This window comes from Triturus cristatus, chromosome 4_1 (genome assembly GCF_964204655.1).
Source record: "Triturus cristatus chromosome 4_1, aTriCri1.1, whole genome shotgun sequence".
NCBI classification, from domain to species: domain Eukaryota; kingdom Metazoa; phylum Chordata; class Amphibia; order Caudata; family Salamandridae; genus Triturus; species Triturus cristatus.
The window spans coordinates 741,140,539-741,154,767 of record NC_140585.1 but is presented as its reverse complement, the minus strand read 5'-3'; the positions used below and the strand labels follow the sequence as shown (position 1 = coordinate 741,154,767).

General features: G+C 46.0%; 1 protein-coding gene across 1 annotated transcript in view; it reads right to left on the bottom strand.

The window, feature by feature from the left end:
• LOC146855445 (stabilin-2-like) overlaps positions 1-14,229 on the bottom strand; it is a 1,201,024-nt gene that overhangs the window by 599,628 nt on the left and 587,167 nt on the right. Inside the window, 3 exon segments of the mRNA XM_085653243.1 lie at positions 1,887-1,908; positions 1,910-1,980; positions 3,664-3,732. Of these exon segments, the coding sequence (XP_085509369.1) occupies positions 1,887-1,908; positions 1,910-1,980; positions 3,664-3,732 (162 nt within the window).

The window sequence follows — 14,229 nt, the reverse complement described above, 5'->3', positions numbered from 1 at the left end:
ACAAGAAGCGGCCACTATTGCCGAAGCTGATGCCCCCCTCCCCCCGAGTGCTTTATGGGGGCAGCCATTATTTGTAGTGGAAGCACACATAGCATGCTGGAAATTCAACAAGAAGTGGCCGCCATTGCTGAAGCTGGCATCGCAAGTGCTTTATGTTTTGTTGCTAAAGTATGGCATGCTATGCTCACCAGGGCATAGCATGAGTGGAGTGATGGGCTGTGCAAAACTAAAGAAAGGCATGTGGTTGCTTAAAGATAAAGCAACTTATGCAAAATGGAGATCTCACAAAATAAGGCTGCTCCTTGTGCCCATCATTTTCCAGAAACATAACACCCTAAATTATAACCAGATATTCCAAAGTTATCACAAGCAAGACATTTCCCACTAGATTGCCTTGCAATTACCATCCAGACTCACAACTACCTTGCGCCAAATCCTACCAGGAAAGCAAGCAACAATAAAAATAAAAGGACCAGCTCCAAACATGAACCTCGTGCTTAACTGTGCCCCAAGCAACCCACCCAGCCAGGGGATCCCTATTACAACAGCAAGAGCCTGAATGCTACTTGCCGGGATATTAGAATCAATTTATGGAGAAGCGTTTGCCAGGACTCGAGACGGCACACTGAGTGAAGTGCGCCCCGGGTACTGCTTTCTTGCCTCTACCTGACCATGGCAACTGCAGCAAAAGAAGCCTCTCGGTGGGCTGCCCTGACCTTGTGTCCGCACCACCGCTCGCATGGTTCTCACAGTGACTGAATACCGTGTCGTACTTGTAGTTGAAGCAGTCTCTGCAACTTCTGCACATGCAGTGGTGACATGCCCTTCCCAGGACATGAGAGAGCTGCAGCTGTTACAACACATGCAGATTGTTGTCGCTGATCTGATCCACTGCGATGAAAGCGCTGCAGACGGCAGTGAAGTAGGGGGGGAGCATGTTTCAAAGACAAAGCACAGCGTCCATTTCGGGTGCATTGTGGCATAAAGCAAGTAATTAAAAAGTATCAAGTTCTGTAGCGGCGGCAGTGAAGGAGTGCTACCCTGTGCAAAAGTAAAGAAAGGTGTGTGGTTGCTTAGGAAATGGCAACTACAGCAAGGCGCCCGAGGCAGGACACGAGGAGGAGCCATTACTTATAAAAATATAAAAGCAGACAGGCAATGATGAGCAGACAGTCAGAAGAGAGTGGAAAAGCAGACAGCGTTGCAGGAAAGCATGTTGTGCCTGCAAAAGGAGAAAATCATTGAAAAAAATAGTGCTCACAGACTGTAAATGAAACAGACTGAGTAACAACACAAGTAAAAGGGACAGTCCTCATGGGAGGTTACAAAAGCAGAAAAGGGCGTACTTAGGAGGGACTACTAAAACTATTCACAAATCAGAAGCAACCATTTTGAATGGACAGTAATTGGAGCCAATTGAAAAGATGGGCTGTAAATGGGTTTTCAGTCCAATACCTGAATACAGCATGTCTTGCAGAGACATCGCAAGCACTGCCTAGGCGAGACCTAAAAAGAGTCACATGTAAGGAATGTGAATGCAGGGTTTGACACCTGTTCTCCCATGTATTCAATGGCATTCACAGGAGGTCACAAATGCCTCTTGCCTAATTAATATGAGTGACGCGGGAGGTTTTGTGATCTCCAGTAAATGTACAATTTCTGATGTGAATGATTTGTACATGAGGTGCATCGCAAGCTACAGGTCACAAACACTGACTGGTTTGCAACTCATGCTTAGCTTTCAAGTAAAATGTGCAATTCCAAATGTTCACGAGTGCAGTTTATGGTGCCTACCTAACCCTTAGTTGGAAAGCACAAGTCATATTTTTGTGATATCGCATGTAAAATTAAAACAAAACTGATAAGTTATAAAATGTTATGCTCACAATAATAGTCCTAGCGCATTTGTCTGCATCCAAAATTTATAGTCTGCCCCCATCTTTGATAATCTGTGTACATACAATACTGTGTTTTTCCTTCCTGCAGAAAATGAAGAACATATTGTTTGTTTATAAAATTATACAAGCACAGGGAATTCATGCATAAACTTGGAAAATATATTATACACATTTAAAGACTTTATGTGAAAACATTTCCCTAACCCTCATGCTTTGTAAAATATTTCCTTCCTGGTGCGGTCAGTTTTCAACCAGAGCATAATGCTGAACAAACTTTTAATGGCGACTACCCAGATCAGGAGGTGTGGCCGGAGAGTTTACAGGTACTGTATGTCTTTTTTTGGTCATAGAATAGGACTAGTGTGGTATGTTTAGTTGCTAAATAGTATGATAATGTTGTCGATGCAGCCAAAGTATAAAAAAGTAGATTATTAACACACGGTCGAACTCAGTTTACAGATGCTGTTTTTCTGTATCAGCTTCCAAGCACAACTACGAGACATGAAACGTTGTCAGGAGCTCTGCCCATTCTCTCTGTGGCATAATACTCATGGCCAACTTTCATCATGCATCTTAAAGAACAAAAACGTTTAATAAGGAGAACGAATCACTCAACTCCAATAACCTTGCACTAGATAATTACCAAATCAAGTGATCATCTTACAATTCATACCCCCACACACTGGCCAACACAGTCATAGCCAACAAAACCAAACCAATGTTTCTACTGCTGCACTAGCAGAGATGAACATGGCAGTCACCACATGCAAAACACATTAACAACATGCACTTCCAAACACAAAAATATGGATAACACATGTTCTATCTGCAAGAAATTGAGGACAAACCTGGAATGGAAAGCAAAAAAAAACATACAAATCACAACAATTTAATATTTGATTTATGCCAAGATGCAAGGGAGAAAAGCATAAAGGCCACTGCACATTACAAGCAAGGCAGATCAGCAACTAGGATACCACCCCTGTACTGCAAAGGACTTTCATGGCAGAGAAGAATGTTGTGGTTTGGCAAGGACAGTACAAAATTAGAACAAAAAAACACGTACTCATTAAATGGGGATTTAAAGATTGCCCTAATCAAAAGAGGACACAACTCACATGCCTTGCATAGCGTGGAATAGCCATAAAGTGGGTTGTGTGCAGAAGCTGTGGACAACTTTCACTATGCATGGCCAAACCCTGTGTTTAAAGGAGGTTGGCAGCACTGGAGCTCAGGGTCTGACCAGGGGCCAGGCCTTATAGCCAACCCCTGTAGCACACAGCAAATTGGAAATCCACACATTTCCCAAACCTATACATAAGTAATATTGATAACTTTGTTTTCATATAGCACTCGATACTACAGTTTTTGCCATCTATAAATCAAAGAAGATGCCCATGGCAAGTGTTTAACACGATGAATCAACTTTCCAGCTTTGCTCAAATTACAAACATACAGGGCTGGGAAAGTATGTGCAACTTACCAATGCAAGTGATACCATACAGATGGGCCTTTTCATTTCAACATGCATAATTTATGGATGAACTTGTGTGGGAGTGGACGTGAATAGGCAACAGTTAGCAAACACCATTTATGCATAAGGATAACTTAAGCACGGAATAATTTCTTTGTGTATATCCATAGCTTTATGAATCACCTCCATGAACTTGATCGTGCATGCATTTTAGCATAAGTACCGGATCTGTAAATATGCCTATTTTATCACCAGGCAAATATCTCCCACCATGCACAATTCAATACTTACAATGCTCTCTGTTCCAGGTGGACAACCAGTTGAAAGAAATCTTGAAGCGCGACAGCTGACACATGAGCCCTGAAAAAAATTAAGAAAACCAATTTATATATGTATATATATATCATGTGTTCCTGTTTTTGGGGAGTTTGATACAGTACATTGTTTTAAATCCCCTGACTTCGAGTGCCTGTTTCCTCTCATATTGGAGTTTTGAGAGGTATTTGTGGAATATATATATATATATATATATTATCTACTGGCGGTCGCCAGTAGATAGTTATAGTTAGGACCTATTTTCCATAGGAAATCTGCAACATTCTATTTGGAATAACGTTGGCGCCGATTGACGAATCTTCGCAAAATTTTCCAAGCTTTTGCCCAGCTCTGCTCCGCTCCTACCCTGAAAGTTTCGCGGTGATTCGTCAAGCGGGGGCTGAGAAAAAAGGGGGGTCCCAAAACGCGTTTTCCCCATGCAATTTCCCATAGGACCTGTTGTCGCAGCTACAGCCCGAACTGCTGAACGGAATTACACCAAATTTGGCAAAGAGGTAGTCCTCAGTTCAGACTCGTGCCTTTTGCTTAAATGGTGTAAATCCGTTCAGTAGTTCCTGAGAAAATTACAGTTAAAAGTACATATATATCTATGGCCGAGGAGGATCCGCGGACCCTCCCCGCACCCAGCGCGCACCCTGCCGTGCACGAGCTGAATGCTAATTGGCTGTCAACACTCCAGATCAGGAAGTGTTGGCAGCCATCTTGTGCCTCAGTAGAAACGAGGCACAAGAAGTCCCCAAAAAAACATCGCAAAACGCGAAAAGGGGGCAAGGTAGAAACACCCTGACCCCGTAGGCCTGCTCAGGGGGTCCCACAAGGACCCCCAAGGCCCCAATTATTATTATTTTTTTTAATAAAATTGCGGGATGCGCATAGGGTCCGCGCATCCCGCTGAGGAAAAGAAAACAAAGCGTGGGCTACCACGCTTTGTTTACAATTAGCCCCCGGGGGGCCAAGTCCCGGGGGCAATTTTTCATAGTTATGGGGGGCCAGAGGGGCCCCCCAGCCCTGGGGACCGCCACCCCGGGGCTTATCTTAATGTATGCGGGGGGGCTGTGTGGGGGGGGGCCCGAGCCCCCCCACACGCCCCGGGGACCACCACCTCCCCGGAGCACTACATATTTAAAGTAGGGGGTCCGATACGGACCCCCAAGCCCCAGGGACCACCACCCCCGGGGCTTTAACTTAAGTGGGAGGGGGGCCGCGCGGCCCCCCTCCTGGAGCCTTGTCGTGGCCCTGGGGACCGCCACCCCCCAGGGCCGGCTCCTGCTGCTGTTTGCAATGGCAGGGTGGGAGCCTCGTGGCTCCCACCCTGCCATTGCAAACTGCTTTGCTATTTGGAAGAGAGAGCAGGGAAACCTGCTCTCTCTTCCAAATAGCAAAGCAGATTGCTTTTCCACATGGGGAGCAGCATGTTAGCTGCTCCCCATGTGGAAAAGCAATGCCGGCTCCCGCAGGAGGCGGGGAGCCGGCGGGGCCGTGGGGGGAATGGGGACCCCTCCACGGTCCCCAACGGAGGTCAGGCCCCGGGGGATGGGGTCCCCGGGGCCAGTAGTGGCCCGGGAGGGGGGGCCACGCGGCCCCCCTCCCCAAAATAAAAATAATAAAATTAAAAAAAACGGCCAAAAGAGGCCACAGGAGGGGGGCAAGGCAGCCCCCCTCCAAAAACATAAAAAAAAAAAAAAAGGGCCATGCCCCGGGGGATGGGGTCCCCGGGGCAAATTAAGGCCTCGGGTGGGAGGCCACGCGGCCCCCCTCCACAGTTTAAAAAAAATAAATAAATAGGGAGCAGGTCCTGGGGGATGGGGTCCCCAGGGCCTAAAAATAAGAAAAAAAGGGGAGCTACACAGCCCTCCTTCTTAAAAAGAAAAAAAAAAATGGGATCGGGAGGAGGCCACGCCCCCTCCTTTCATCACTCTGCAAACGCGCCCCCTGGCGCGTTTGCAGAGGGGGAACGAATTCCCCTTCAATACTAGGGGTTCCTGGGGGCCAACTAGCCCACCAGGAACCTCCAGTGTGTGCCAGGGGGCAGCGTTGCAGAGAGGTGTAATGAGGCCACTCCCCTTTTTACACCTCTCTGCAACGCAGCTCTGTGGCACTTACTGGGCTAGTTGGCTGCCAGGGGACCTCAGGATTCAAGGGGACTTAATCTCCCAACTTAAAACGCGCCACGGGGCGCGTTTGCACAGTGGTGAAGGTAGGGGGGCGGGGCCTGAGGTGATGCTGTGCAAACACGCCCTGTGGCACGTTTTAAGTTGGGGAATTCATTCCTCTTCAATCCAGAGGTCCCCTAGGGGACAACTAGCCCACCAGGTACCTCCACTAAGCGCCACGGAGCTGCGTTGCAGAGTGTTGTAAAAAGGGGTGTGGCCTCTGAACACCTCTCTGCAACGCAGCTCCCTGGCGCATACTGGAGGTACCTGGTGGGCCAGTTGGACGCCAGGGGACCTCAGGATTCAAGGGGACTTAATCCCCCAACTTAAAACACCCCACGGGGTGCGTTAACAGGACCCACTGAGGGGACTGCTTACTATAAGTACCATAATGCACTGGTCCTGTTAACCTACTGATTAAGGGAGTTCTGCTATAGACCAATCAGTGAGTACGAGAAAACATTAAAAGAAATGTGTTAACAGCGCTGCAAATCCATCTGCCTCGCCTTTGAGAAAGAAGTGTAATGCTTTGAAACGTGTCCGGCGGCAAGAATCTTGGAATGCATTTGCCGGTTTGGGAGAAATAAAAAGGTTTTGGAAACCGTTTGTTTGTGGAGTGCGCCTTTGCCTCTGAGCAACTTTGATGGAAAAAATATACGCGGTGGCTTCGACCGTGAAGGGCTGCACCACCACGCAACTGCAGTGTGGGGCCGGAGGAGCTGGGAACTTTGCAGTTCTCATCGACACAAACAGACTTCATTAAATAGAACCGTAATGCTGCCCAGGGCCCACTGAGGGCTGAATAATGGCATTAAAAATGCTGGGATTTAAAAGGACCCACTGAGGGGACGATGCTTACTGTAAGTACCATAAAGCACTGCTAACCTACTGATTAAGGGAGTTCTACTATAGACCAATCAGTGAGTACGAGAGAACATTAAAAGAAATGTGTTAACAGCGCTGCAAATCCATCTGCCTCGCCTATGTGAGAGTGTGTGATTGTGAGAGTGGCTGTATGGATGAGTGTGTGCTTGTATCAGTGATTGTATAAGAGCGTAAGAATGTGGTACTATTTTTATCAGTAAGTGAACTTGTGTGTGTATAACTGCATAGGTGAGTTAATGGGAGTGTGATTATTTGCATGACTGACTAGGTGTGAGAGTACCTCTATGGATGATTGGTGGTGTGTGAGTGTCTATATAGATGTATAAATGCATATGATAGTTCTGTACTGAGTGACTGTAAGTATGGATGACTGTACAGGTGAGTGAGTGGATGATGTGTGTGTAGATCTAAGAGTCAATGAGTGGGTATGTAGTTATTGGTATTGGAGTATCTATGGTTTTGAGAATGGACGTCTGAAATTTTGATTGAGTATATCAAAGGGTGTGAGAAGATGCACTAATTTATCACATGGATGACGTCATCAGTGATGTCATTTCAGATGTCATCAGTGATGTCACTGACCATGTCATGAGTGATGTAATATGTGACGTCATCAGCAGTGCATTGCGGGGGCGCGAGTTATAGTTAGCTGAACCAACTATAATGGGGGAATTTCTAGGGTTTTGTATGAGGGAAATGTCCAGCTAACTATAACGTCCCTGAAACCTATGGTTTTTTAAGTGAATTTCTAAGGTTTTTTAAATGCCAATTCCTAACTATAACGCCCCTGAAACCTTTGGTTTTTTCAGTGAATATATATATATATATATATATATATATATATATATATATATATATATATATATATATATATATATCTAGAGAGAGAGAGAGACAGAGAGAGAGTTAAACTTCTATCTGAAAAAATGGAATTAAAATAAAAAGGAGATTTGATCCACTTTAGTATCTGTGGAGTTTAGGATACTTTTTTACACGAGCAACATGCAGATATATGTATGAGCTTTTGGACCCTGAGAGGACCGGCCCCTAGAAATTGATTCATAGCAACAGTAGGAACATTTTTGTTCAGATCATTTTTAAGAATGTGGATTCCGATTACACTATTTGACTGGTTTCCACTCAGCAAGAGGGCGTGTTTTTAGTCATTAGGAGTAGGGACATGCATACTTCACCAACATTCACCTTGGAAATAAGCATCACATCAAATGTCTCTCGCACCAAAGAAAGAACATTTTTATCTTTGGAACAAGTTGAATATCTGTCATTGTTCTATGTGCTTCTGTTTTGTAGCTGAACAGTGTTACTTGTAGGCACAAGTTCTGCTAAGGAACAATATGTCTCCTTAGCACAGCTCTGCTGTCGCAGTGTTCCCCATGGGTTCCACGCCGGGTGTGTAGTGGCTCTTGAATGTTTAATATATAATGTTTAACAGTTGGAGTGGCCATTGAATGCTATCGGTCATAAACGTGCATTTGTAACAATAAACACCCGGCAGGGGTATGTAATGGTCAAAGAAAGATACATTTGTGGCAAACAACTTCCTCCTGCCAACAGTAGCTGAGTGCTACAATGTTTCTGTGTTGCCCATTCATGGCAGAGCATGTCTGTCCTGGGCACATAAACATTGCTCCTCTATTTAAAAAAGACTGATTCACCTGCCCACGTATATTTCTGGGTTGGGATACAGGTCTTACGATTCTAGGGCAATACGGGACCTCATGAAGAGAGCTACGAGTCCGCTATTGCTTCAATCCCTAAAGTCTGCAATTTGCCAGATCAAATTGCTGCCTCGAGGTAGAGTGGTGTGAAGAATACACATCAGTTTCCTTCGGGAACATACATTAAGCTCAGCCACGCACACAGAGTCCCCCTGAAGCTGTAAACTATTTCTTTTTCGACTGACACACTACATACTTACAATCATTCACACAGATCTTCGTGCTACAGGAGGCAGAGCTGATGAATGCTATATCTGTTGATAACATGCAACTCGAGAGAACACAAATATTAGAAACTTTATCTTAAGCCTTTTGAATAAAGATGATGCCATAGGGATAACTATGCTGTAGGATAACAAGACAGAGCTTCATAAACACCATTTTACTCTGCTGTGTAGGTATGACTTGTTACAATTACTGTGAAATGACTGACAATGAGAAAGGATAATTTCCATAAGGTAAAAAAGGAGCATCTATGAGGACAATACATGTAGTGTTTGCATAGGAATGGCTGTTGGGGAGTAATAGTGATGCACTACTTAAGGCTATGACTTGTCTGGAGTTTAGATGGGAGATACTGGAACAGAAATGACCGATTCCGGCCGGTATCTCCCCCATATTCTGGCCAGTCCAGGTTTTAGTTTCTGAAATGGGGATTAACCATAAAGGCACCAAGTCCCTTTCTGCAGGTTAAAAACTACAGAAAAAGTTGAAGATTTCCCACTTGCTGTCAGCAGGTGGTACGCAGACCACAGGGCCATGGCTTGGAGGCTGAGATGGGGAGGGTGTGGGCAGCCCGTGCTGTGGCTAGAGGGTATATGCATTGAAAGACTTGTCTGGACTGGGTTCCAAATGGGTTTACCAGGTGTGTTCTGCACTCAGTAAAACCGTGCCCGGTATTCCTACACCTAGCAACCACTGGTGCAGGAACACCAAGTCACTTGAAATTGGCTGTGGAGGCTCTTAAGTTACCACTCCACCCCACTAGTAATGAGGGCCTTATCTGAGAGAGATTCCAGGTTTTCTGAAACTGCAAATGCGTTTTAGTAAATCAACCTTCCTTCCTCATTAAGGGCCATATGTAGGAAGCCAAATTGCGATCGCAAATGCTGAAATTCGCAGAATTTCACCGTTTGCGATCGCATTTTGGGCAGTGTGCTATGTAGCACACAAAAACCCACACGCAAAATAAGGACTCTCAAAATTAGCGATTCCTTATTTTGCGAATGCATTTAAGGATTCCCAAATTGCGATTCCTTAAATGCAATGTAGGAAGCACCCAAGTTGTGCGATTTTGGCTTAAGGAATCGCAAATTACCACCAGCTTCAGGTTGGTGGTAATTTGCGGTTTCTTAGAAAAATGCATTTTTTTGCATTTTTTAAAGTGCAATGTGGCGCACATACATGCCCTTAGCGCATGTATGTGCGCCACATGTGCACACATGTTTATTTCAGGGGTGCAAAAGGGTGTCCTATTGACACCCTTGCAACCTTGAAATTGCATTCTCAATTTGCGATTCTCTAATTGAGAATCACAGATTGAGAACGTCTTCCTATTCATTCCTATGGGCCTTCTAGCCCATAGGAATTAATGGCAAGGTATACCTTATTTGCGAATCTCAATTTGCGATTCGCAAATAAGGAATAGGTGGGATTCGCAAAATATTTTGCTAATCCTACCTACATTGCATTTTGCGATTCTCTAATTGCGATTCCCTAAAAATCGCAATTTGAGAATCGCAAAACACGTTTTACGTACATATGGCCCCAAGATCCCTGCTGGATGAGAGGTGGATCTTGAAGTCACCTGTGCCCTGGTGTATTTCCAGGTTTCTGCATTTATACAGCAGCCCTGAGCAGCTTTCCTTTGACATAGTTTGGAGGAGTGTGACTAAGGACTCAATACGAGGACTGGCTTTTGTTTCAGGAAGAAACTATAAAAAAAAATAAAAAGAATCAGAGCAGTGAGCTCATAGTATGGAAACCCTATGCGTGTTCACAGTCGGTAGACACAGCATTTGTAGGGATACGTTTTATGTAAATTCTAGAAGTATATATCATCCACACAGGCTGTTAGATCAAATCTAATATTTATCACTTTGTTTGTTAAATACTGAAACAGAGTTTTCATTTTGTTATACGCATCGAGGGGCTTCTTCACAAAGATAAACTCACCTATATAGACTTATTCAAATGGTGCAGGTTTTCGTGCCAGTACCTGCACTGCTGCGGTCTCGCTCACTACCTAGCCATCGTTTTGTTCTTTTTTCAGTTTGGTTATTCTTAACACTACAGTCTACCCTGAATAGCATTTTCACCTGTGTTCCTTGCATTCCTTGTTGCTTTTGCCGATTTTGATACACTGTTACTGTGAGTAGCCCCTCATATTCCTTATTTTTACACTTCTGTGCAGTTTAATTTTGCGCTTCTACTTAGTAATTTCTGTTGTTCTGTTACTGTTTGCAAGCATGCTATCCCTGTGTTTTCCACCACTCCCCAGCTCGCTTTTTCTGCTGTTTTGCCCTGACGCTTCCCTTCCACTTCCCGCCTCCTCTCTGCCTCGCCCACCACCTCCCAGCACTCTTCACCCTCTCCCTCCCAGGACCTGCCTATGAGGTCCTCAGCACGGCCCCATTAAGCAGGTTCTCGTGCTAGCTCCCCTGAGGTGCTGCGGTCTCACTTGCTATCAGCCATCATTTTGTCAGTTTGGTTATTGTGAACACTACTGTCACCTCTGAATAGCCTTTTCACCTCTGTGTTCCTTGTATTCCTTATTGCTTTTGCCAATTTTGATTCACTGTTACTGTGAATGTTTAGCCCCTCATAGTCCTTATTTTTACACATCTGTGCTGTTTAATCTTGTGGTTCTACTTTGTAATTTTTGTTGTTCTGTTACTGTTTACAAGTGCACTGTCCTAGTGTTTTCTGCCGCCCCCACGCTCGCTTTTCCAGTGGTTTTACCTGAACCTTTCCTCCCGCTTCCTGCCTCATGCCTGTCCCACCCACAGCCTCCCTGTGCCCATCCTATGACTTACTTATGGAGGCATCAGTACGGCTGCATCTCTGGCGCGCCAAAGGCAAGCCAGTCTGTGCCCGTCTGGCCCATCTGTGCCTGGATCGCACCCAGTGCCAGGAACTCTTGCTGTCCACCACCTGAAGCTTAACTGCCGCTGAGCTCTGAGCCCTGGACCCAGGACTCCGCAACAACCACTGCTGCCGCACCTCTCACCAATCCACAGGAGGTAATTTTGCATGCTTGTATTGCCTCTTCTTCTGCAACACCGGAGCCCGAGCATGCATGGTGACAAAAGCCACACCCACCCCGACCACCCCAGACCATCTCCACTGCCTTCTACTCAATACACAATCTCTCTGCAAGCATGCTACAGAGATTTGTGACACCATCATCTCCCTCAACTCCAGTGTCATCTTCCTCACCGAGACCTGGCTCAGCCGTGGCCGACATTGCCTCAGCTACAAGATAACACACTGAGACTGCATCAACAAACAAGGAGGTGGAATCGCCATCATCCACAAGGAAACCATCCACTGCACTGCCACCACAGACAACGTTACCTCGATCATGAAACACTTCAACTTTCAACTCTGGACCGATGGCAAAATCACCATCAAAGGCACCCTTGCTTACAGACCTCCAGGATCTCACCCCAGTTTGTGCTACTCCATTCCCAAATTCATCTCACCACTTGCCATTAAATCCAAACACTTCCTTGGCGACCTCAATTTTCACCTTGACAACCTCAATGATACCAACACCACCAACCTCCTGGAGAGCATGAACAACATCGGCCTCTCCCAACTAGTCCCCAACCACACACACATCATAGAACACACACTAACCTCATCTTCATGACCAGCGACAGACCAAGTACAGCCATGTCACCAAGCTTGCCTGGACAGACCACGCTTTCACTACTTCACCATCTCGGGATCCCTCAGCACCGCTCCCAAACCACACTGCACCTCACACCAGAGAACCAATGGACCAACGCCCTCAGCACCTACCAACCACACTCTGCAACCAACCTAGAACATGCTGTTAAGAATTTCTCTGCAAGGATCACCAACTGCGCCCACAGAGTTGCCCCTGTCAAACCCACCAAACTCAAGAGGTCCTCCAAACAAGCCAGCTGGTACACAAAATAACTAAGAATCATGAAATGCAACTATAAGCGACTCGAAAGGAAATGGTGCCCCAGGAAGGAGCCCACAGACCAGGCCACATTCAAGACATCCCTCAACTAATACCACCAACTCCTGAAGTAGATGAAAAGGAGCGCCCTTGCCTACCACATAGAAGCAAGTTCCAACCACAGCAAAGAACTTTACAACATCGTCAAAGAGTTCTCCAACCCCATAGCCACCAAAAATATCATCACCACTTGCCAGGAACTCTCTGACACCCTGGCAGACTTCTTCCACAACAAGATTGTCACCATCTACAGGAACTTCAAACCCAAACCCACCACCACCGACATCCTCAGCCTTCACACCCACACAAATGAAAAACACGACCACCTGTTCACCACCTGGGGTCTTGCTCACAACATATGACACCACAGCCACCATGAACTCCATCCACTCAGGGGTGCCTACAGACCCTTTTCCCACCACATCTTCAAGCTCAGGAGCAAGACAAATCAGCAACAAGCATACCACCACCTTCAACACATCTATCACCATGGTTACCTTACCCAAAGAAAGGAAACAAACAGATGTCAAACCACTACTCAAGAAACCATCCGCCAATCCCAACAAACTCAAGAACTACCGCCCCATCTATCTGCTGCCCTTAGCTGGCAAAATCCTTGAGAAAGCATTTAATCGCCAACTCACAGAACACCCGGAGTACCGCAATCTTCTGGACACCTCTCAATCCGGATCCTGCACCTACCACAGCACTGAAACCGCCTTGATCGCAGTTACAGACGACATCAGATACCTCCTGGGCCAGGGAAAATTGGCGGCCCTGATCCTCCTTGATTTCTCAGCAGCGTTCGAAATAGTATCACACCACACCCTTATAAAAAGGCTTCACCAAATTGAAATCCAAGTGATGCCCTCAAATGGACCGCCTCCTTCCTCACCAGAAGAACCCAGATAATCCGCCTACCTTCCTTCAACTTGGAACCCAAGAACACAATCTGTGGTGTCCCTCAAGGTTCATCCCTCAGCCCTACTCTATTTAACACCAATATGACTCCCTTGGCCAACATCGTCAGAACACATGGACTAAACATCATATCATATGCCGATGACACCCAGTTCATTCTCTCGCTGTCAGAAGACTCCTCCGCCACACCAACCAACTTCCGGAGGTGCATGACAAACGTCGCTGACTGGATGAAAGACAACTGCCTAAACTCAACACAGACATGACAGAAGTGCTGACATTTGGGACAACACCTCCCTGTGGAACGACGCCTGGTGTCCTCCAAAACTAGGACCCTCACCCACTCCGACAGGCAACTCCTGAAACCTTGGCAAAGTCTTGGACAGTAAGCTCACCATGAAAAGACAAATCAATGCAGTCTTATCTACCTGCCTCCTCAACCTGTGCATGCTGCATAAGATGTTCAGGTGACCTCACATTGACACCAGATGGACTGTCGCCCAAGCCCTTGTCACTAGCTGACTGGACTATGGCAATACGTTCTACGTCAGAATCACCTCACAACTCCTTAAGAGACTGCAGACCATACAGAATTCAGCAGCCAGACTCA